The 19,502-nt window shown below is 50.3% G+C and overlaps 1 protein-coding gene across 1 annotated transcript; it reads right to left on the bottom strand.

The window, feature by feature from the left end:
* Nucleotides 1-812: 812 nt before the first annotated feature.
* On the bottom strand, nucleotides 813-5,319 carry LOC116731604 (vegetative cell wall protein gp1-like). Its single transcript, XM_032581423.1, has 2 exons — nucleotides 5,134-5,319; nucleotides 813-1,622 (listed from the first exon to the last, which is right to left on the bottom strand). Exons 1-2 carry the CDS (start codon nucleotides 5,200-5,202, stop codon nucleotides 813-815), a joined length of 879 nt encoding a protein of 292 aa, XP_032437314.1. The 5' UTR covers nucleotides 5,203-5,319.
* Nucleotides 5,320-19,502: the final 14,183 nt, after the last annotated feature.

Genomic DNA, 19,502 nt, shown 5'->3' with positions numbered 1-19,502 from the left:
TGCTGCAGTCAGTCAGGTTGCTGCCATCATGTGGCTGCAGTCAGTCAGGTTGCTGCAGTCAGGTTGCTGCAGTCAGTCAGGTTGCTGCCATCATGTGGCTGCAGTCAGTCAGGTTGCTGCAGTCAGGTTGCTGTCCGGATGGATCCCTGACGTTTTCCCTCTGCAGACGTCGCTGGTTCAGGGCATCATGGTGTCCCATAGCGAGGAGGACCTGCTGCCAATCCGCGCGGCGTTCCTCAGGCTCAGCGGATCGTCTCTCTACTCCACTCTGCAGGTTGGACTCATGTTGCTGCATCACCTGCGCTGCATCACCTGCAACCTTTACTGACCTGATTGTTCTCTGATTGTCCCTCAGAAACATTTTAAAGGGGAGCAGCTGCTGGCTCTGCAGGCCGTCTGTCGGTCTGAAGATTAAACTGAACCGCCTCTCCAGGAACCTGTTTATTCCTATTTCACATCTTCTTTTCATATTAATGACGTTTCTGACTTTCATCTGTAACTCATTAACTTTTACCACTTTGTGCTGCTGGAACACTTTGGTCCTTTGTTTGAAGACAGAACTCATTAAAACTTTAACATGCAAACAAAGAGCAGGACTGGCAGTGTGAGCTTCTTTTATTTACTCAAAACTGAGCAGAACCATCAGAACAAGCATTAATATGTGAGCATGTACACTTAAACACAAGCTGACAGAAATACTCTCATTAATCAATTCAGAATGATAAAAATCTAATCTTTAAATCCTTATTTTAACCAAAAGCCCCTTTACAAGATAAAGAACAAATCATATCTGTGGTTCTTCTTCTGACTTTTCATGAAATTTGGTTTGATGGGGTTTGAGGTTCACAGGAAGAACAAGTAGAGCAGGAGAGGAGCTGCAGAAAGCAGCAGGGAAGCTCTGAAGCCACAACATCCGCTTGGTGAGGTTCTGGTGGTGGTTCTGGTGGTGGTTCTGGTGGCTGAGTTGGATGATGGTGAAGAGGTGGATGGGGTTGTTGGTGAAGAGGTGGATGGGGGTTTTGATGAAGAGGTGGATGGGGGTTTTGATGAAGAGGTGGATGGGGTTGTTGATGAAGAGGTGGATGGGGGTTTTGATGAAGAGGTGGATGGGGTTGTTGATGAAGAGGTGGATGGGGGTTTTGATGAAGAGGTGGATGGGGTTGTTGATGAAGAGGTGGATGGGGGTTTTGATGAGAGTGGATGGGGGTTTTGATGAAGAGGTGGAGGTTTTGATGAAGCGGTGGATGGGGTTGTTGATGAGAGGTGGATGGGGTTGTTGATGAAGAGGTGGATGGGGTTGTTGATGAAGAGGTGGATGGGGTTGTTGATGGAGCAGTGGATGGGGTTGTTGATGAAGAGGTGGATGGGGTTGTTGATGAAGAGGTGTATGGGGTTGTTGATGAAGAGGTGGATGGGGTTGTTGATGAAGAGGTGGATGGGGTTGTTGATGAAGAGGTGGATGGGGTTGTTGGTGGAGCGGTGGATGGGGTTGTTGGTGGAGCGGTGGATGGGGTTGTTGGTGGAGCGGTGGATGGGGTTGTTGGTGGAGCGGTGGATGGGGTTGTTGGTGAAGTAGTTGATAAAGTTATTGTTGTAGTTGTTGCTTCAGATGTTGTGCTCACCTGCAGAGAGAATTGGTTTGATCAGTGAATGTCACACAGATGTTGAACTAGCAGAATACCCAGATGTTAGTCATTTAGGAAAAAAGGTAAACATGAAGCCCCAAATATATCCGTTAGTTAAACCCGTCAGTTGGTGCTGCTGAAGGTTCTGGAGTGTTTGAAGGTCGTCTGACTTCCTCATAGTGGTCACCATTGAGTCCAGCTGACACCATTAATGGACTGAGCTGCCGTCAAAACTAAAATTCAGACATGTTGGAAACATTTTCTGGAGACATTCCAGCAGATTCCAACATCTCCTGTTCAAACAAATCCACCAAAGCCCAAGTTATCAGATGGAGCTCCACTTTGCCACGATCCTAAAGAAGATCCGATTTGTCCTCCTTCGACAAACCAACTAGTATCTGGTAAGATCCTGAGAAGTTTAAAGCTTCTGTTTCGCTTTCTTCTGATATCATTCGGTAATGAAACTAGTCCGCAGCAATATTTGACTCAATGAGGAAGTAAGAAACATTTTGATTGTTTGCTTTGAAGATAATAAAAATTAATAAAATAATAATTATAGAAGAGGAGTCATAGACAAGCCAACTGTCCCTCAGCCTGTCTGGACCTGAAGCGGTTCTCTGACAGAGCACCTTGCTGTCAGGTTTTCAGGAAAAAAACTTAAATGTTTGGTTTCAGATCAGCGGATCAGGCTGTGTGAAGGACTGGTCAGTCTGAAAACGCACCTGGCTGAGTTCTGGAACATTGTTAAAGCCATCTGGTGATAAACGGCTGAGGACCAGCCAATGACAGCCTTTCTACTGACTGGGAATATTATGTCAGATTCCTGCTCTGAGCAGAGTTCCTCAAGGCTCTGTTCTTGGGTCCACTCTTGTCAACGTCTGCTCCCATTTATAATACAGCAATTTTGCCATGGAGAGTGCAGTTAAAAGGTATTTACCCCCTTACACCCTCTTGGTTCTGTTATTATGATGAAATATTTCACAATGGCAAACAAAGATTACCTGATTACAAAAGATACGGATTTCAAATTATGAATTCATTAAGTAAAAGAAAATGCATCCAAACCAAGTGGAAACGCCATGGCTAAGACGCGAAAGCTTCTTAGTACGGTGAACAGATACCTGCAGAAGCAACCAGAAGAAAATCAGAGTCGACGTCTTCATGGTTCCAAAAACCCGGAGAAGTTCACCTGAAAGCTTCGGTGGGACCTGAACTGAGACGAAGAGAGGAACCTCTGCTTTTATACGATGAGGTCTCAGAGGGAGGAGTGGATGACCTGAATATGGAACCAGGAAGCTGTTTGAAACAGGACCTCCACCTCTGCATGCTGACAGTAAAATCAGAGTTCAGGAGATTATTGACCAATGAAACCGTTTAACAGAAACAGGTTCATCTTGAGTTTCTCCATAAAACTCAGTCAACAGCTCATTTTTATCGGTTTATTTTTGAAAATATTTGCCCCTCCTTGTGATATTGAGAAAGAGTTTAATTTTTATCCTGTGCTAATCCAGCATGATGTTTGCATCATGGTGCCTGAAGGTGAAAGAGGTGATTCATTCCTTCAGGTGGATCATTGACCGCCTGGAAAACTGAAGACCATGAGCTTCCTTAAAACGTGAATCAGCTGCTGGGTCTAAAATATAACCGGGTATTAAATATGGTCCACAGCTGGAGGGCTTCATGCCTCATAACACACACTCTGTTAATAATAGCAAACAGACACAGAACAAATGTCCGGTTCTGTAGAATATGGGCCTGTGCTGAGGTTCAGCTGAAGGGAAGCTTTCAGAACCAAAAATCTAAAAATACTTCCAGAACCAGAAACTTCCAGAACCGCGATTATCACTGATTATTATTATCAGTTGATCCAATTTGAATGAAGGTCAGAGACCCCATGATTGATGAGTTGGTTCTGAATCCCAGCCTGGTGGTTCTGGTATCATCTGGTACCACCAGACCCACCAGAATAAGCTCAGAGATTGATGTTCTGTTCAACATCTGTTCAGAGTCTCCAGGAAATCACTCCTCAGTTTCATAAACACTTTTATTATTCCTCATGAAACCCAGAATGAAGTTCTGTGTCCTGGTTCCCCTGGAGGTCTGGTCCTTCCCACTGTCGCCACATGCTTGCTCATGACCAGCTGGTGCTGTGATTTCTCTCCTTAATTGAAATATTATGCTAATAGGAGCGAATTTGACTGATAACTGGAGCTACAGAAGGAAACTGGGCCGGAGACTCAACCTCCTGTCAGTGTTGTAGCTCTGCCAGCAGGGGGCGACAGCATTCCAACAGATCTCTGAACAGTCCAGATAGTTAAAGTTATTGAAAGAACGTGACGCATCCTGTCACCGCTGACGGCCCGCTCACCTGTCCAGGTGTGGCCCCGCCCCTACCTGATGGGGCAGCTGACTCATGGTGGGTCTCAGCAGGTCCTGCTGCTTCCTGCTGACACGCCACTTAAATGTTTGCTCAGATTTTCACAAACTCTGCTCACTTCTTCAATATTTAACTTTACCGCAGAAGAAAAATTCCCGTTTTACAGAAAACAGAACTCCTTCCTGTTCCTGTTGCAGGTCAAAGGTCAACTAAATTCACTGACAGAAAACCGGTGGTTGGAAATAACTTAATCTACCAACACATTCAGAGATTCAATAACTATTAGCAATAAATAACACAAATTGTAGCACGTTAGATAAAATAACCAAACCACAGAATAAATGTGACATTTACTGATAAAATGATGCAACATGAGAAACATGGAGAGATTTACTGCTAATCTGATCTGCAGCTCAGATGAAAAAAAGAATAGCATTTTGATCTTTAATTGTGTTTAAGTTACAAAAACTATATAATAAATTTAAAAAGTCATCAGTTATAAAGAAATATAATAGGGTCACTGAATGATTCATTGTTTTCACTCTCTGGCTGTTTGGGCGCCGTTTGTAAAGTTAGTCAAAAATTAATCGAATCATTTAGCTGGTCAAAAAAGAAAAAATAGGTTAATGTTTCAAAGTCATATTTTCACAATATTATTCATTAATTTATAAATGATAAATGTCACAGTTTGAAACTGTTGTACAGAGCCTTGTAGACAGATGTTCCCCTGATGTTCCCAGATGTCCCCTGATGTTCCCAGATATTCCCCTGATGTTCCCTGATGTTCCCCAGATGTTCCCAGATATTCCCCTGATGTTCCAGCAGCAGCAACAATCGATGGCTGTGATTGGCTACAGGATGGAAACCTTGTTGATCTGAAGCTCGGCTGGTTAAAAATACATTTTCTGCTCATTATTTAGGATTGAATTATATCCAAGTTTCCTTTCTCAGATTAAAAAACAGTTGAAAGCTGAATCATTTTAGAAACAATCTTTTAGTTGTATTTTCTATCATAAACTCAATCTTTTTGTGAGTGGAAAACCAAACAAGCACTTTTAAAAAGGTTCGGTGTGAGATGCTGCAGCAGTGAATGTGTTTGTGCTGCAGGTGGGAGCTGTGTCGGTGTTTTACCTGCGCTGAGCTCATCCAGCAGAGCCTGGCGCCCAGCAGGGCCAGAGGCAGCAGCTCCCACAGCTTCATGTTGACCGTCGATGCTAACGCTCCGTCTTCCTGCCCGACGCGCCACAAATGGGGGAAATTTTCCAGACGGCAGCTTTTTATGGCGCGGCGTTCACCTGATACCTGTTTCCATTCAGGGAGGTCTCAGTCTCCTCCCCACCAAATGCAAAATGTCCTGCAGGGCCGGAAGAAATCCATCACACCTGGGCTCACCTGGAGCCGCCACCTCCTCTAAAGGAAAACATTTTATTGGAAAATAAAGATGTGCAGCACAACGACAGACCCAGAAACCAACATGCAGTTTTACTGCCGGGCTGAAGAGATAGTTTCAGTTTTAAATACGATTATAAAGTCAGAATATCACAAGAATAAATTATTTATGAGAACGTTTATTCAAAAACTTGTTAACAATGAAAAAGAGTGAAGTTGAGCATAGTTTGGTATCGATTTTACAAATAAGGAAATTCCAGCTACAAGAAAGTGCAAACAGTGAAAGAAATATTTACAATAATAATTATTTTATAAGTAAAGAAAATATAATAAAAAATAAGTACATTTTTCATCTTTTATCAGCTACTTTCAGGGTTTATTATTAAAATAGAACATTTTAATCAGAAATAATTTATCGCCAAAATAAGCAACATTTTAAATTCAGCATTAGATGAATAAACAGTCCTGAGCTCAGTAACAGTTTTATAGTTTTTATCGTTGCTCAGGTTCTGGAGCAAAGCGTCGCTGAGTTCAGTCTGAAAGGAGGAACTGGTCATCAAAACGGATTTAAACTCAAATCAGGAAAACTGAATCGAAGCTGTGAAATCCTGGAAAGTCTGATTTTAATGTTTGATAATTAGGCCGAGCGGCTGAATGATGTCAGACTGAATATTTTACACCCAGAACATAAATCCTGTCTGATTAATCTGGACCAGGTTTGATTTTAAAGTGAAACATCTAAAATGTTTCTGGATTAAAGACAAATTTACAGATTTTATGAGGTAACCTTTAATAATGCGGGAGCTGCGTTCCCTTCGTGTGAAATCTGTTTGAATGTGGATATTCCTGATGTTTTCTGGACGTTTTTCCAGGCTGTTTAATCCTGAATGTCCTCTGCACAAAGAACACCGGCTGGATTTGCATGTGTTGTTCTGCAAATAAAAGCTGTTTTACTTTTAAAATCAGGATGTAAATCAGGATCAGGGTTTAGTTTTCCATCAGCTGCAGCGAAGCGAAGCGGAGCGGCGGGTTGGACTTTCGGTTCAGGACAAACACGAGCAGAACCGGTTAACGTTTTATTGCTCATAAAAACAAAAGTTCCGATGATTTCTGACGGTTTATATTGGATCAGAGCAGAGCTCAGCGCCTGCAGCACGTCACCGCTGAACCCAGAGAAAGTCCAGGTTCAGGTGTGAGCGGCGCGCTGCAGCAGCATGCAGGCCGCAGCCAGCAGCAGCTGCTGCAGCCTGCGGCCTGCAGACACGCAGCCCGACCCCGCCGTGGGGGGGCAGAGGTCAGGGCGTCGTACCGCCGCTGCTGCCTGGGGGGCTCCGGCTGGGAGCCGCCGTGATCCGGGTCGTCGCAAGCGGCTGGAGGTCCGTCTGGGGGGCGGCGGTGTTGGGGGGGCGGGTGGAGGAGGCGGGTGGGGTGCTTTTAGGGTCGCTGCCGCCGCCGGGGGGGCCGTCACTGCTAGGGGGGCTCTGGCTGGGAGCCGCCGTGATCCGGGTCGTCACAAGCGGCTGGACGTCCGTCTGAGGGGCGGCGGTGCTGGGGGGGCGGGTGGAGGAGGCGGGTGGGGCTCTGGTGGGGTCGCTGCTGCCGCCGGGGGGCGTACCGGTCTCCGAGGGGGGGGGTGGGGGGGGGTGGGGGGGGCGACCAGCTGAGCGTAGACTGGAGGGTCGCATTAGTCCCTGTGATGGTTGAGGTGAGGGTGGTCGCCATGACGACAGTGGAGGAGCTGTAGCTGGAGGAGGTGGTGTCCTGAGCCTGCAGGGGGAGGAGAGGTGGAGTGAGAACCGACCTGCACCTGGAACACCTGGAACAACACCTGGAACACCTGGAACAACACCTGGAACACTTGGAACAACACCTGGAACAACACCTGGAACACCTGGAACAACACCTGGAACACTTGGAACAACACCTGGAACACCTCGAACAACACCTGGAACAAAACCTGGAACAACACCTGGAACACCTGGAACAACACCTGGAACAACACCTGGAATACCTGGAACAACACTTGGAACACCTGGAACACCACCTGGAACAGCTGGAACAACACCTGGAACAACACCTGGAACACCTGGAATAACACCTGGAACACTTGGAACACTTGGAACAGCTGGAACACACCTGGAACAACACCTGGAACAACACCTGGAACACCACCTGGAACACCTGGAACAACACCTGGAACACCTGGAACAACACCTGGAACACCTCGAACAACACCTGGAACAAAAGTGCAGCTGTGGTTGTTGTTGGTGCAGCTGTGGTTGTCGTTGGAGCAGGTGTGGTTGTTGGTGGTGCAGGTGTGGTTGTTGTGGGTGCTGCTGTGGTTGAAGTTGTTGCACGTATTGTTGTAGTTGGTGCAGCTGTTGTTGTTGTTGGGGCTGCTGTGGTGGTTGTTGGTGCAGGTGTGGTTGTCGTTGGTGCAGCTGTGGTTGTTGTTGGAGCAGGTGTGGTTGTTGTTGGTGCAGGTGTGGTTGTAGTTGGAGCCGCTGTGGTTGTAGTTGGTGCAGCTGTGGTTGTTGTTGGTGCCGCTGTGGTTGTAGTTGGTGCAGCTGTGGTTGTTGTTGGTGCCGCTGTGGTTGTAGTTGGTGCAGGTGTGGTTGTAGTTGGTGCAGCTGTGGTTGTCGTTGGAGCAGGTGTGGTTGTTGTTGGTGCAGGTGTGGTTGTAGTTGGTGCAGCAGTGGTTGTTTTGCGGGCTGCTGTGGTTGTAGTTGGTGCAGGTGTGGTTGTAGTTGGTGCAGCTGTGGTTGTCGTTGGAGCAGGTGTGGTTGTTGTTGGTGCAGGTGTGGTTGTAGTTGGAGCCGCTGTGGTTGTAGTTGGTGCAGCAGTGGTTGCTGATGGGGCTGCTGTGGTTGTTGTTGGTACAGGTGTGGTTGTTGTTAGTGAATGTGTGGTTGTAGATGGTGCAGCTGTGGTTGTTGTTGGTGCCGGTGTGGTTGTTGTTGGTGCAGGTGTGGTTGTTGTTGGTACAGATGTGGTTGTTGTTGGGGCTGCTGTGGTTGTTGTTGGTGCCAGTGTGGTTGTCGTTGGTGCAGCTGTGGTTGTCGTTGGAGCAGGTGTGGTTGTTGTTGATGCAGGTGTGGTTGTAGTTGGTGCAGCTGTGGTTGTCGTTGGAGCGCCTGTGGTTGTTGTTGGAGCCGCTGAGATTGTAGTTGGTGCAGCTGTCGTTGTTGTTGGTGCAGGTGTGGTTGTAGTGGGTACAGCTGTGGTTGTTGTTGGTGCAGGTGTGGTTGTCGGTGGAGCAGCTGTGGTTGTTGTTGGTGCAGCTGTGGTTGTCGTTGGAGCAGGTGTGGTTGTAGTTGGTGCAGGTGTGGTTGTAGTTGGAGCCGCTGTGGTTGTTGTTGATGCAGCTGTGGTTGTTGTGGGGGCTGCTGTGGTTGTAGTTAGTGCAGGTGTTGTTGTAGTTGGTGCAGGTGTGGTTGTTGTTGGGGCTGCTGTGGTTGTTGTTGGTGCTGCTGTGGTTGTAGTTGGTGCAGGTGTGGTTGTAGTTGGTGCAGGTGTGGTTGTAGTTGGTGCAGCTGTGGTTGTTGTTGGGGCTGCTGTGGTTGTAGTTGGTGCAGGTGTGGTTGTCGTTGGTGCAGCTGTGGTTGTCGTTGGAGCAGGTGTGGTTGTTGTTGATGCAGGTGTGGTTGTAGTTGGTGCAGCTGTGGTTGTCGTTGGAGCAGGTGTGGTTGTTGTTGGAGCCGCTGAGGTTGTAGTTGGTGCAGCTGTCGTTGTTGTTGGTGCAGGTGTGGTTGTAGTTGGTACAGCTGTGGTTGTTGTTGGTGCAGGTGTGGTTGTCGGTGGTGCAGCTGTGGTTGTTGTTGGTGCCGGTGTGGTTGTTGTTGGTACAGCTGTGGTTGTCATTGGAGCAGGTGTGGTTGTAGTTGGTGCAATTGTGGTTGTCGTGGGAGCAGGTGTGGTTGTTGTTGGTGCAGGTGTGGTTGTAGTTGGTGCAGGTGTGGTTGTAGTTGGTGCAGGTGTGGTTGTTGTTGGTGCAGGTGTGGTTGTCGTTTGTGCAGCTGTGGTTGTAGTTGGTGCAGCTGTGGTTGTTGTTGGTGCCGCTGTGGTTGTAGTTGGTGCAGCTGTGGTTGTTGTTGGTGCTACTGTGGTTGTTGTTGGGGCTGCGGTGGTTGTAGTTGGTGCAGGTGTTGTTGTAGTTGCTGCAGCTGTGGTTGTTGTTGGGGCTGCAGTGGTTGTTGTTGGTGCAGGTGTGGTTGTTGTTGATGCAGGTGTGGTTGTTGTTGGAGCAGCTGTGGTTGTAGTTGGTGCAGGTGTGGTTGTAGTTGGTGCAGCTGTGGTTGTCGTTGGAGCAGGTGTGGTTGTTGTTGGTGCAGGTGTGGTTGTAGTTGGAGCCGCTGTGGTTGTAGTTGGTGCAGCAGTGGTTGCTGATGGGGCTGCTGTGGTTGTTGTTGGTACAGGTGTGGTTGTTGTTAGTGAATGTGTGGTTGTAGATGGTGCAGCTGTGGTTGTTGTTGGTGCCGGTGTGGTTGTTGTTGGTGCAGGTGTGGTTGTTGTTGGTACAGCTGTGGTTGTTGTTGGGGCTGCTGTGGTTGTTGTTGGTGCCAGTGTGGTTGTCGTTGGTGCAGCTGTGGTTGTCGTTGGAGCAGGTGTGGTTGTTGTTGATGCAGGTGTGGTTGTAGTTGGTGCAGCTGTGGTTGTCGTTGGAGCGCCTGTGGTTGTTGTTGGAGCCGCTGAGGTTGTAGTTGGTGCAGCTGTCGTTGTTGTTGGTGCAGGTGTGGTTGTAGTGGGTACAGCTGTGGTTGTTGTTGGTGCAGGTGTGGTTGTCGGTGGAGCAGCTGTGGTTGTTGTTGGTGCAGCTGTGGTTGTCGTTGGAGCAGGTGTGGTTGTAGTTGGAGCCGCTGTGGTTGTAGTTGGTGCAGGTGTGGTTGTTGTTGGGGCTGCTGTGGTTGTTGTTGGTGCTGCTGTGGTTGTAGTTGGTGCAGGTGTGGTTGTAGTTGGTGCAGGTGTGGTTGTAGTTGGTGCAGCTGTGGTTGTTGTTGGGGCTGCTGTGGTTGTAGTTGGTGCAGGTGTGGTTGTCGTTGGTGCAGCTGTGGTTGTCGTTGGAGCAGGTGTGGTTGTTGTTGATGCAGGTGTGGTTGTAGTTGGTGCAGCTGTGGTTGTCGTTGGAGCAGGTGTGGTTGTTGTTGGAGCCGCTGAGGTTGTAGTTGGTGCAGCTGTCGTTGTTGTTGGTGCAGGTGTGGTTGTAGTTGGTACAGCTGTGGTTGTTGTTGGTGCAGGTGTGGTTGTCAGTGGTGCAGCTGTGGTTGTTGTTGGTGCCGGTGTGGTTGTTGTTGGTACAGCTGTGGTTGTCATTGGAGCAGGTGTGGTTGTAGTTGGTGCAATTGTGGTTGTCGTGGGAGCAGGTGTGGTTGTTGTTGGTGTAGGTGTGGTTGTAGTTGGTGCAGGTGTGGTTGTAGTTGGTGCAGGTGTGGTTGTTGTTGGTGCAGGTGTGGTTGTTGTTGGTGCTGCTGTGGTTGTAGTTGGTGCAGGTGTGGTTGTAGTTGGTGCAGGTGTGGTTGTAGTTGGTGCAGCTGTGGTTGTTGTTGGGGCTGCTGTGGTTGTAGTTGGTGCAGGTGTGGTTGTCGTTGGTGCAGCTGTGGTTGTCGTTGGAGCAGGTGTGGTTGTTGTTGATGCAGGTGTGGTTGTAGTTGGTGCAGCTGTGGTTGTCGTTGGAGCAGGTGTGGTTGTTGTTGGAGCCGCTGAGGTTGTAGTTGGTGCAGCTGTCGTTGTTGTTGGTGCAGGTGTGGTTGTAGTTGGTACAGCTGTGGTTGTTGTTGGTGCAGGTGTGGTTGTCGGTGGTGCAGCTGTGGTTGTTGTTGGTGCCGGTGTGGTTGTTGTTGGTACAGCTGTGGTTGTCATTGGAGCAGGTGTGGTTGTAGTTGGTGCAATTGTGGTTGTCGTGGGAGCAGGTGTGGTTGTTGTTGGTGCAGGTGTGGTTGTAGTTGGTGCAGGTGTGGTTGTTGTTGGTGCAGGTGTGGTTGTCGTTTGTGCAGCTGTGGTTGTAGTTGGTGCAGCTGTGGTTGTTGTTGGTGCCGCTGTGGTTGTAGTTGGTGCAGCTGTGGTTGTTGTTGGTGCTACTGTGGTTGTTGTTGGGGCTGCGGTGGTTGTAGTTGGTGCAGGTGTTGTTGTAGTTGCTGCAGCTGTGGTTGTTGTTGGGGCTGCAGTGGTTGTTGTTGGTGCAGGTGTGGTTGTTGTTGATGCAGGTGTGGTTGTTGTTGGAGCAGCTGTGGTTGTCGTTGGAGCAGGTGTGGTTGTTGTTGGAGCCGCTGAGGTTGTAGTTGGTGCAGCTGTCGTTGTTGTTGGTGCAGGTGTGGTTGTAGTTGGTACAGCTGTGGTTGTTGTTGGTGCAGGTGTGGTTGTCGGTGGTGCAGCTTTGGTTGTTGTTGGTGCCGCTGTGGTTGTCGTTGGAGCAGGTGTGGTTGTTGGTGGTGCAGGTGTGGTTGTAGTTGGAGCGCCTGTGGTTGTAGTTGGTGCAGCTGTGGTTGTTGTTGGTGCCGCTGTGGTTGTTGTTGGTGCAGCTGTGGTTGTTGTTGGTGCTACTGTGGTTGTAGTTGGTGCAGGTGTGGTTGTAGTTGGTGCAGCTGTGGTTGTTGTTGGGGCTGCAGTGGTTGTTGTTGGTGCAGGTGTGGTTGTTGTTGATGCAGGTGTGGTTGTTGTTGGAGCAGCTGTGGTTGTCGTTGGAGCAGGTGTGGTTGTTGTTGGAGCCGCTGAGGTTGTAGTTGGTGCAGCTGTCGTTGTTGTTGGTGCAGGTGTGGTTGTAGTTGGTACAGCTGTGGTTGTTGTTGGTGCAGGTGTGGTTGTCGGTGGTGCAGCTTTGGTTGTTGTTGGTGCCGCTGTGGTTGTCGTTGGAGCAGGTGTGGTTGTTGTTGGTGCAGGTGTGGTTGTAGTTGGAGCGCCTGTGGTTGTAGTTGGTGCAGGTGTGGTTGTAGTTGGTGCAGCTGTGGTTGTTGTTGGTGCTAATGTGGTTGTAGTTGGTGCAGGTGTGGTTGTAGTTGGTGCAGCTGTGGTTGTTGTTGGGGCTGCGGTGGTTGTAGTTGGTGCAGGTCTTGTTGTAGTTGCTGCAGCTGTGGTTGTTGTTGGGGCTGCTGTGGTTGTTGTTGGTGCAGGTGTGGTTATCGTTGGTGCTGCTGTGGTTGTTGTTGGAGCAGGTGTGGTTGTCGTTGGTGCAGGTGTGGTTGTAGTTGGAGCGCCTGTGGTTGTAGTTGGTGCAGCTGTGGTTGTTGTTGGTGCCGCTGTGGTTGTAGTTGGTGCAGCTGTGGTTGTTGTTGGTGCCGCTGTGGTTGTAGTTGGTGCAGGTGTGGTTGTAGTTGGTGCAGCTGTGGTTGTTGTTGGGGCTGCTGTGGTTGTTGTTGGTGCAGGTGTGGTTGTCGTTGGTGCAGCTGTGGTTGTCATTGGAGCAGGTGTGGTTGTTGGTGGTGCAGGTGTGATTGTAGTTGGAGCCGCTGTGGTTGTTGTTGATGCAGCTGTGGTTGTTGTGGGGGCTGCTGTGGTTGTAGTTGGTGCAGGTGTTGTTGTAGTTGGTGCAGCTGTGGTTGTTGTTGGGGCTGCTGTGGTTGTTGTTGGTGCAGGTGTGGTTGTCGTTGGTGCAGCTGTGGTTGTCGTTGGAGTAGGTGTGGTTGTTGTTGGTGCAGGTGTGGTTGTAGTTGGAGCCGCTGTTGTTGTAGTTGGTGCAGCAGTGGTTGTAGTTGGGGCTGCTGTGGTTGTTGTTGGTGCAGGTGTGGTTGCAATTGGTGCAGCTGTGGTTGTTGTTGGTGCCGGTGTGGTTGTTGTTGGTGCAGGTGTGGTTGTTGTTGGTACAGCTGTGGTTGTTGTTGGTGCAGGTGTGGTTGTCGTTGGTGCAGCTGTGGTTGTTGTTGGAGCAGGTGTGGTTGTTGTTGGTGCAGGTGTGGTTGTAGTTGGAGCCGCTGTGTTTGTAGTTGGTGCAACTGTGGTTGTTGTTGGGGCTGCTGTGGTTGTTGTTGGTGCCGCTGTGGTTGTAGTTGGTGCAGCTGTGGTTGTTGTTGGTTCTGCTGTGGTTGTAGTTGGTGCAGGTGTGGTTGTAGTTGGTGCAGCTGTGGTTGTTGTTGGGGCTGCTGTAGTTGTTGTTGGTGCAGGTGTGGTTGTCGTTGGTGCAGCAGTGGTTGTCGTTGGAGCAGGTGTGGTTGTTGTTGGTGCAGGTGTGGTTGTAGTTGGAGCCGCTGTGGTTGTAGTTGGTGCAGCAGTGGTTGTTGTTGGTGCCAGTGTGGTTGTGGTTGGTGCAGCTGTGGTTGTAGTTGTGGCAGGTGTGGTTGTTGTTGGTACAGCTGTGGTTGTAGTTTGGGCTGCTGTGGTTGTTGTTGGTGCAGGTGTGGTTGTTGTTGGTGAAGGTGTGGTTGTAGATGTTGCAGCTGTGGTTGTTGTTGGTGCCAGTGTAGTTGTTGTTGGTGGAGGTGTGGTTGTTGTTGGTACAGCTGTGGTTGTTGTTGGGGATGCTGTGGTTGTTGTTGGTGCAGGTGTGGTTGTCGTTGGTGCAGCTGTGGTTGTAGTTGGTGCAGGTGTGGTTGTAGTTGGAGCCGCTGTGGTTGTTGTTGATGCAGCTGTGGTTGTTGTGGGGGCTGCTGTGGTTGTAGTTAGTGCAGGTGTTGTTGTAGTTGGTGCAGGTGTGGTTGTTGTTGGGGCTGCTGTGGTTGTTGTTGGTGCTGCTGTGGTTGTAGTTGGTGCAGGTGTGGTTGTAGTTGGTGCAGGTGTGGTTGTAGTTGGTGCAGCTGTGGTTGTTGTTGGGGCTGCTGTGGTTGTAGTTGGTGCAGGTGTGGTTGTCGTTGGTGCAGCTGTGGTTGTCGTTGGAGCAGGTGTGGTTGTTGTTGATGCAGGTGTGGTTGTAGTTGGTGCAGCTGTGGTTGTCGTTGGAGCAGGTGTGGTTGTTGTTGGAGCCGCTGAGGTTGTAGTTGGTGCAGCTGTCGTTGTTGTTGGTGCAGGTGTGGTTGTAGTTGGTACAGCTGTGGTTGTTGTTGGTGCAGGTGTGGTTGTCGGTGGTGCAGCTGTGGTTGTTGTTGGTGCCGGTGTGGTTGTTGTTGGTACAGCTGTGGTTGTCATTGGAGCAGGTGTGGTTGTAGTTGGTGCAATTGTGGTTGTCGTGGGAGCAGGTGTGGTTGTTGTTGGTGCAGGTGTGGTTGTAGTTGGTGCAGGTGTGGTTGTAGTTGGTGCAGGTGTGGTTGTTGTTGGTGCAGGTGTGGTTGTCGTTTGTGCAGCTGTGGTTGTAGTTGGTGCAGCTGTGGTTGTTGTTGGTGCCGCTGTGGTTGTAGTTGGTGCAGCTGTGGTTGTTGTTGGTGCTACTGTGGTTGTTGTTGGGGCTGCAGTGGTTGTTGTTGGTGCAGGTGTGGTTGTTGTTGATGCAGGTGTGGTTGTTGTTGGAGCAGCTGTGGTTGTCGTTGGAGCAGGTGTGGTTGTTGTTGGAGCCGCTGAGGTTGTAGTTGGTGCAGCTGTCGTTGTTGTTGGTGCAGGTGTGGTTGTAGTTGGTACAGCTGTGGTTGTTGTTGGTGCAGGTGTGGTTGTCGGTGGTGCAGCTTTGGTTGTTGTTGGTGCCGCTGTGGTTGTCGTTGGAGCAGGTGTGGTTGTTGGTGGTGCAGGTGTGGTTGTAGTTGGAGCCGCTGTGGTTGTTGTTGATGCAGCTGTGGTTGTTGTGGGGGCTGCTGTGGTTGTAGTTGGTGCAGGTGTTGTTGTAGTTGGTGCAGGTGTGGTTGTTGTTGGGGCTGCTGTGGTTGTTGTTGGTGCAGGTGTGGTTGTCGTTGGTGCAGCTGTGGTTGTTGTTGGAGCAGGTGTGGTTGTTGTTGGTGCAGGTGTGGTTGTAGTTGGAGCGCCTGTGGTTGTAGTTGGTGCAGCTGTGGTTGTTGTTGGTGCCGCTGTGGTTGTTGTTGGTGCAGCTGTGGTTGTTGTTGGTGCTACTGTGGTTGTAGTTGGTGCAGCTGTGGTTGTTGTTGGGGCTGCGGTGGTTGTAGTTGGTGCAGGTCTTGTTGTAGTTGCTGCAGCTGTGGTTGTTGTTGGGGCTGCTGTGGTTGTTGTTGGTGCAGGTGTGGTTATCGTTGGTGCTGCTGTGGTTGTTGTTGGAGCAGGTGTGGTTGTCGTTGGTGCAGGTGTGGTTGTAGTTGGAGCGCCTGTGGTTGTAGTTGGTGCAGCTGTGGTTGTTGTTGGTGCCGCTGTGGTTGTAGTTGGTGCAGCTGTGGTTGTTGTTGGTGCCGCTGTGGTTGTAGTTGGTGCAGGTGTGGTTGTAGTTGGTGCAGCTGTGGTTGTTGTTGGGGCTGCTGTGGTTGTTGTTGGTGCAGGTGTGGTTGTCGTTGGTGCAGCTGTGGTTGTCATTGGAGCAGGTGTGGTTGTCGTTGGTGCAGGTGTGGTTGTAGTTGGAGCCGCTGTGGTTGTTGTTGATGCAGCTGTGGTTGTTGTGGGGGCTGCTGTGGTTGTAGTTGGTGCAGGTGTTGTTGTAGTTGGTGCAGGTGTGGTTGTTGTTGGGGCTGCTGTGGTTGTTGTTGGTGCAGGTGTGGTTGTCGTTGGTGCAGCTGTGGTTGTTGTTGGAGCAGGTGTGGTTGTTGTTGGTGCAGGTGTGGTTGTAGTTGGAGCGCCTGTGGTTGTAGTTGGTGCAGCTGTGGTTGTTGTTGGTGCCGCTGTGGTTGTTGTTGGTGCAGCTGTGGTTGTTGTTGGTGCTACTGTGGTTGTAGTTGGTGCAGCTGTGGTTGTTGTTGGGGCTGCGGTGGTTGTAGTTGGTGCAGGTCTTGTTGTAGTTGCTGCAGCTGTGGTTGTTGTTGGGGCTGCTGTGGTTGTTGTTGGTGCAGGTGTGGTTATCGTTGGTGCTGCTGTGGTTGTTGTTGGAGCAGGTGTGGTTGTCGTTGGTGCAGGTGTGGTTGTAGTTGGAGCGCCTGTGGTTGTAGTTGGTGCAGCTGTGGTTGTTGTTGGTGCCGCTGTGGTTGTAGTTGGTGCAGCTGTGGTTGTTGTTGGTGCCGCTGTGGTTGTAGTTGGTGCAGGTGTGGTTGTAGTTGGTGCAGCTGTGGTTGTTGTTGGGGCTGCTGTGGTTGTTGTTGGTGCAGGTGTGGTTGTCGTTGGTGCAGCTGTGGTTGTCATTGGAGCAGGTGTGGTTGTCGTTGGTACAGGTGTGGTTGTAGTTGGAGCCGCTGTTGTTGTAGTTGGTGCAGCAGTGGTTGTAGTTGGGGCTGCTGTGGTTGTCGTTGGAGCAGGTGTGGTTGTTGGTGGTGCAGGTGTGATTGTAGTTGGAGCCGCTGTGGTTGTTGTTGATGCAGCTGTGGTTGTTGTGGGGGCTGCTGTGGTTGTAGTTGGTGCAGGTGTTGTTGTAGTTGGTGCAGCTGTGGTTGTTGTTGGGGCTGCTGTGGTTGTTGTTGGTGCAGGTGTGGTTGTCGTTGGTGCAGCTGTGGTTGTCGTTGGAGTAGGTGTGGTTGTTGTTGGTGCAGGTGTGGTTGTAGTTGGAGCCGCTGTTGTTGTAGTTGGTGCAGCAGTGGTTGTAGTTGGGGCTGCTGTGGTTGTTGTTGGTGCAGGTGTGGTTGCAATTGGTGCAGCTGTGGTTGTTGTTGGTGCCGGTGTGGTTGTTGTTGGTGCAGGTGTGGTTGTTGTTGGTACAGCTGTGGTTGTTGTTGGTGCAGGTGTGGTTGTCGTTGGTGCAGCTGTGGTTGTTGTTGGAGCAGGTGTGGTTGTTGTTGGTGCAGGTGTGGTTGTAGTTGGAGCCGCTGTGGTTGTAGTTGGTGCAACTGTGGTTGTTGTTGGGGCTGCTGTGGTTGTTGTTGGTGCCGCTGTGGTTGTAGTTGGTGCAGCTGTGGTTGTTGTTGGTTCTGCTGTGGTTGTAGTTGGTGCAGGTGTGGTTGTAGTTGGTGCAGCTGTGGTTGTTGTTGGGGCTGCTGTAGTTGTTGTTGGTGCAGGTGTGGTTGTCGTTGGTGCAGCTGTGGTTGTCGTTGGAGCAGGTGTGGTTGTTGTTGGTGCAGGTGTGGTTGTAGTTGGAGCCGCTGTGGTTGTAGTTGGTGCAGCAGTGGTTGTTGTTGGTGCCAGTGTGGTTGTGGTTGGTGCAGCTGTGGTTGTAGTTGTGGCAGGTGTGGTTGTTGTTGGTACAGCTGTGGTTGTAGTTTGGGCTGCTGTGGTTGTTGTTGGTGCAGGTGTGGTTGTTGTTGGTGAAGGTGTGGTTGTAGATGTTGCAGCTGTGGTTGTTGTTGGTGCCAGTGTAGTTGTTGTTGGTGCAGGTGTGGTTGTTGTTGGTACAGCTGTGGTTGTTGTTGGGGATGCTGTGGTTGTTGTTGGTGCAGGTGTGGTTGTCGTTGGTGCAGCTGTGGTTGTAGTTGGTGCAGGTGTGGTTGTAGTTGTTGCAGGTGTGGTTGTAGTTGATGCAGCTGTGGATGTTGTTGGGGCTGCTGTGGTTGTTGTTGGTGCAGGTGTGGTTGTCGTTGGAGCAGGTGTGGTTGTTGTTGGTGCAGGTGTGGTTGTAGTTTGAGCCGCTGTGGTTGTAGTTGGTGCAGCAGTGGTTGTTGTTGGTGCCAGTGTGGTTGTGGTTGGTGCAGCTGTGGTTGTTGTTGGGGCAGGTGTGGTTGTTGTTGGTACAGCTGTGGTTGTTGATGGTGCAGGTGTGGTTGTCGTTGGTGCAGCTGTGGTTGTTGTTGGAGCAGGTGTGGTTGTCGTTGGTGCAGCAGTGGTTGTTGTTGGTGCTGCTGTGGTTGTAGTTGGTGCAGGTGTGGTTGTAGTTGGTGCAGCTGTGGTTGTTGTTGGGGCTGCTGTAGTTGTTGTTGATGCAGGTGTGGTTGTCGTTGGTGCAGCTGTGGTTGTCGTTGGAGCAGGTGTGGTTGTTGTTGGTGCAGGTATGGTTGTAGTTGGAGCCGCTGTTGTTGTAGTTGGTGCAGCAGTGGTTGTAGTTGGGGCTGCTGTGGTTGTTGTTGGTGCAGGTGTGGTTGCAATTGGTGCAGCTGTGGTTGTTGTTGGTGCCGGTGTGGTTGTTGTTGGTGCAGGTGTGGTTGTTGTTGGTACAGCTGTGGTTGTTGATGGTGCAGGTGTGGTTGTCGTTGGTGCAGCTGTGGTTGTTGTTGGAGCAGGTGTGGTTGTCGTTGTTGCAGGTGTGGTTGTTGTTGGTGCCAGTGTGGTTGTGGTTGGTGCAGCTGTGGTTGTTGTTGGGGCAGGTGTGGTTGTTGTTGGTACAGCTGTGGTTGTTGTTGGGGATGCTGTGGTTGTTGTTGGTGCAGGTGTGGTTGTCGTTGGTGCAGCTGTGGTTGTAGTTGGTGCAGCTGTGGTTGTAGTTGGTGCAGGTGTGGTTGTTGTTGGTGAAGGTGTGGTTGTAGATGTTGCAGCTGTTGTTGTTGGTGCCAGTGTAGTTGTTGTTGGTGCAGGTGTGATTGTTGTTGGTACAGCTGTGGTTGTTGTTGGGGATGCTGTGGTTGTTGTTGGTTCAGGTGTGGTTGTCGTTGGTGCAGCTGTGGTTGTCGTTGGAGCAGGTGTGGTTGTTGTTGGTGCAGGTGTGGTTGTAGTTGGTGCAGCTGTGGTTGTCGTTGGAGCAGGTGTGGTTGTTGTTGGAGCCGCTGAGAATGTAGTTGGTACAGCTGTGGTTGTTGTTGGGGCTGCTGTGGTTGTTGTTGGTGCAGGTGTGGTTGTCGTTGGTGCAGCTGTGGTTGTCGTTGGAGCAGGTGTGGTTGTTGTTGGTGCAGGTGTGGTTGTTGTTGGAGCCGCTGTGGTTGTAGTTGGTGCAGCAGTGGTTGTTGTTGGGGCTGCTGTGGTTGTTGTTGGTGCCGGTGTGGTTGTGGTTGGTGCAGCTGTGGTTGTTGTTGGGGCAGGTGTGGTTGTTGTTGGTACAGCTGTGGTTGTAGTTGGGGCTGCTGTGGTTGTTGTTGGTGCAGGTGTGGTTGTTGTTGGTGAAGGTGTGGTTGTAGATGGTGCAGCTGTGGTTGTTGTTGGTGCCGGTGTGGTTGTCGTTGGAGCAGGTGTGGTTGTTGTTGGAGCCGCTGAGGTTGTAGTTGGTGCAGCTGTGGTTGTTGTTGGTGCAGCTGTGGTTGTTGTTGGTGAAGGTGTGGTGGTAGATGGTGCAGCTGTGGTTGCTGTTGGTGCAGGTGTGGTTGTTGTTGGTGCAGGTGTGGTTGTTGTTGGTACAGCTGTGGTTGTTGTTGGGGCTGCTGTGGTTGTTGTTGGTG

This window comes from Xiphophorus hellerii, chromosome 13, assembly GCF_003331165.1.
Source record: "Xiphophorus hellerii strain 12219 chromosome 13, Xiphophorus_hellerii-4.1, whole genome shotgun sequence".
NCBI lineage: Eukaryota > Metazoa > Chordata > Actinopteri > Cyprinodontiformes > Poeciliidae > Xiphophorus > Xiphophorus hellerii.
Note: the sequence above shows the minus strand (reverse complement) of the source record. Positions and strands in the feature narration are given on the sequence as shown.

Excerpts from the sequence above, each read along its gene's own strand:
- LOC116731604 (XM_032581423.1), bottom strand. The coding sequence starts at position 5,202 with ATGAAGCTGTGGGAGCTGCTGCCTCTGGCCCTGCTGGGCGCCAGGCTC. Across the intron at positions 1,623-5,133 it reads GCTGGATGAGCTCAGCGCAG|GTGAGCACAACATCTGAAGC; the intron begins GTAAAACACCGA and ends TTCTCTCTGCAG.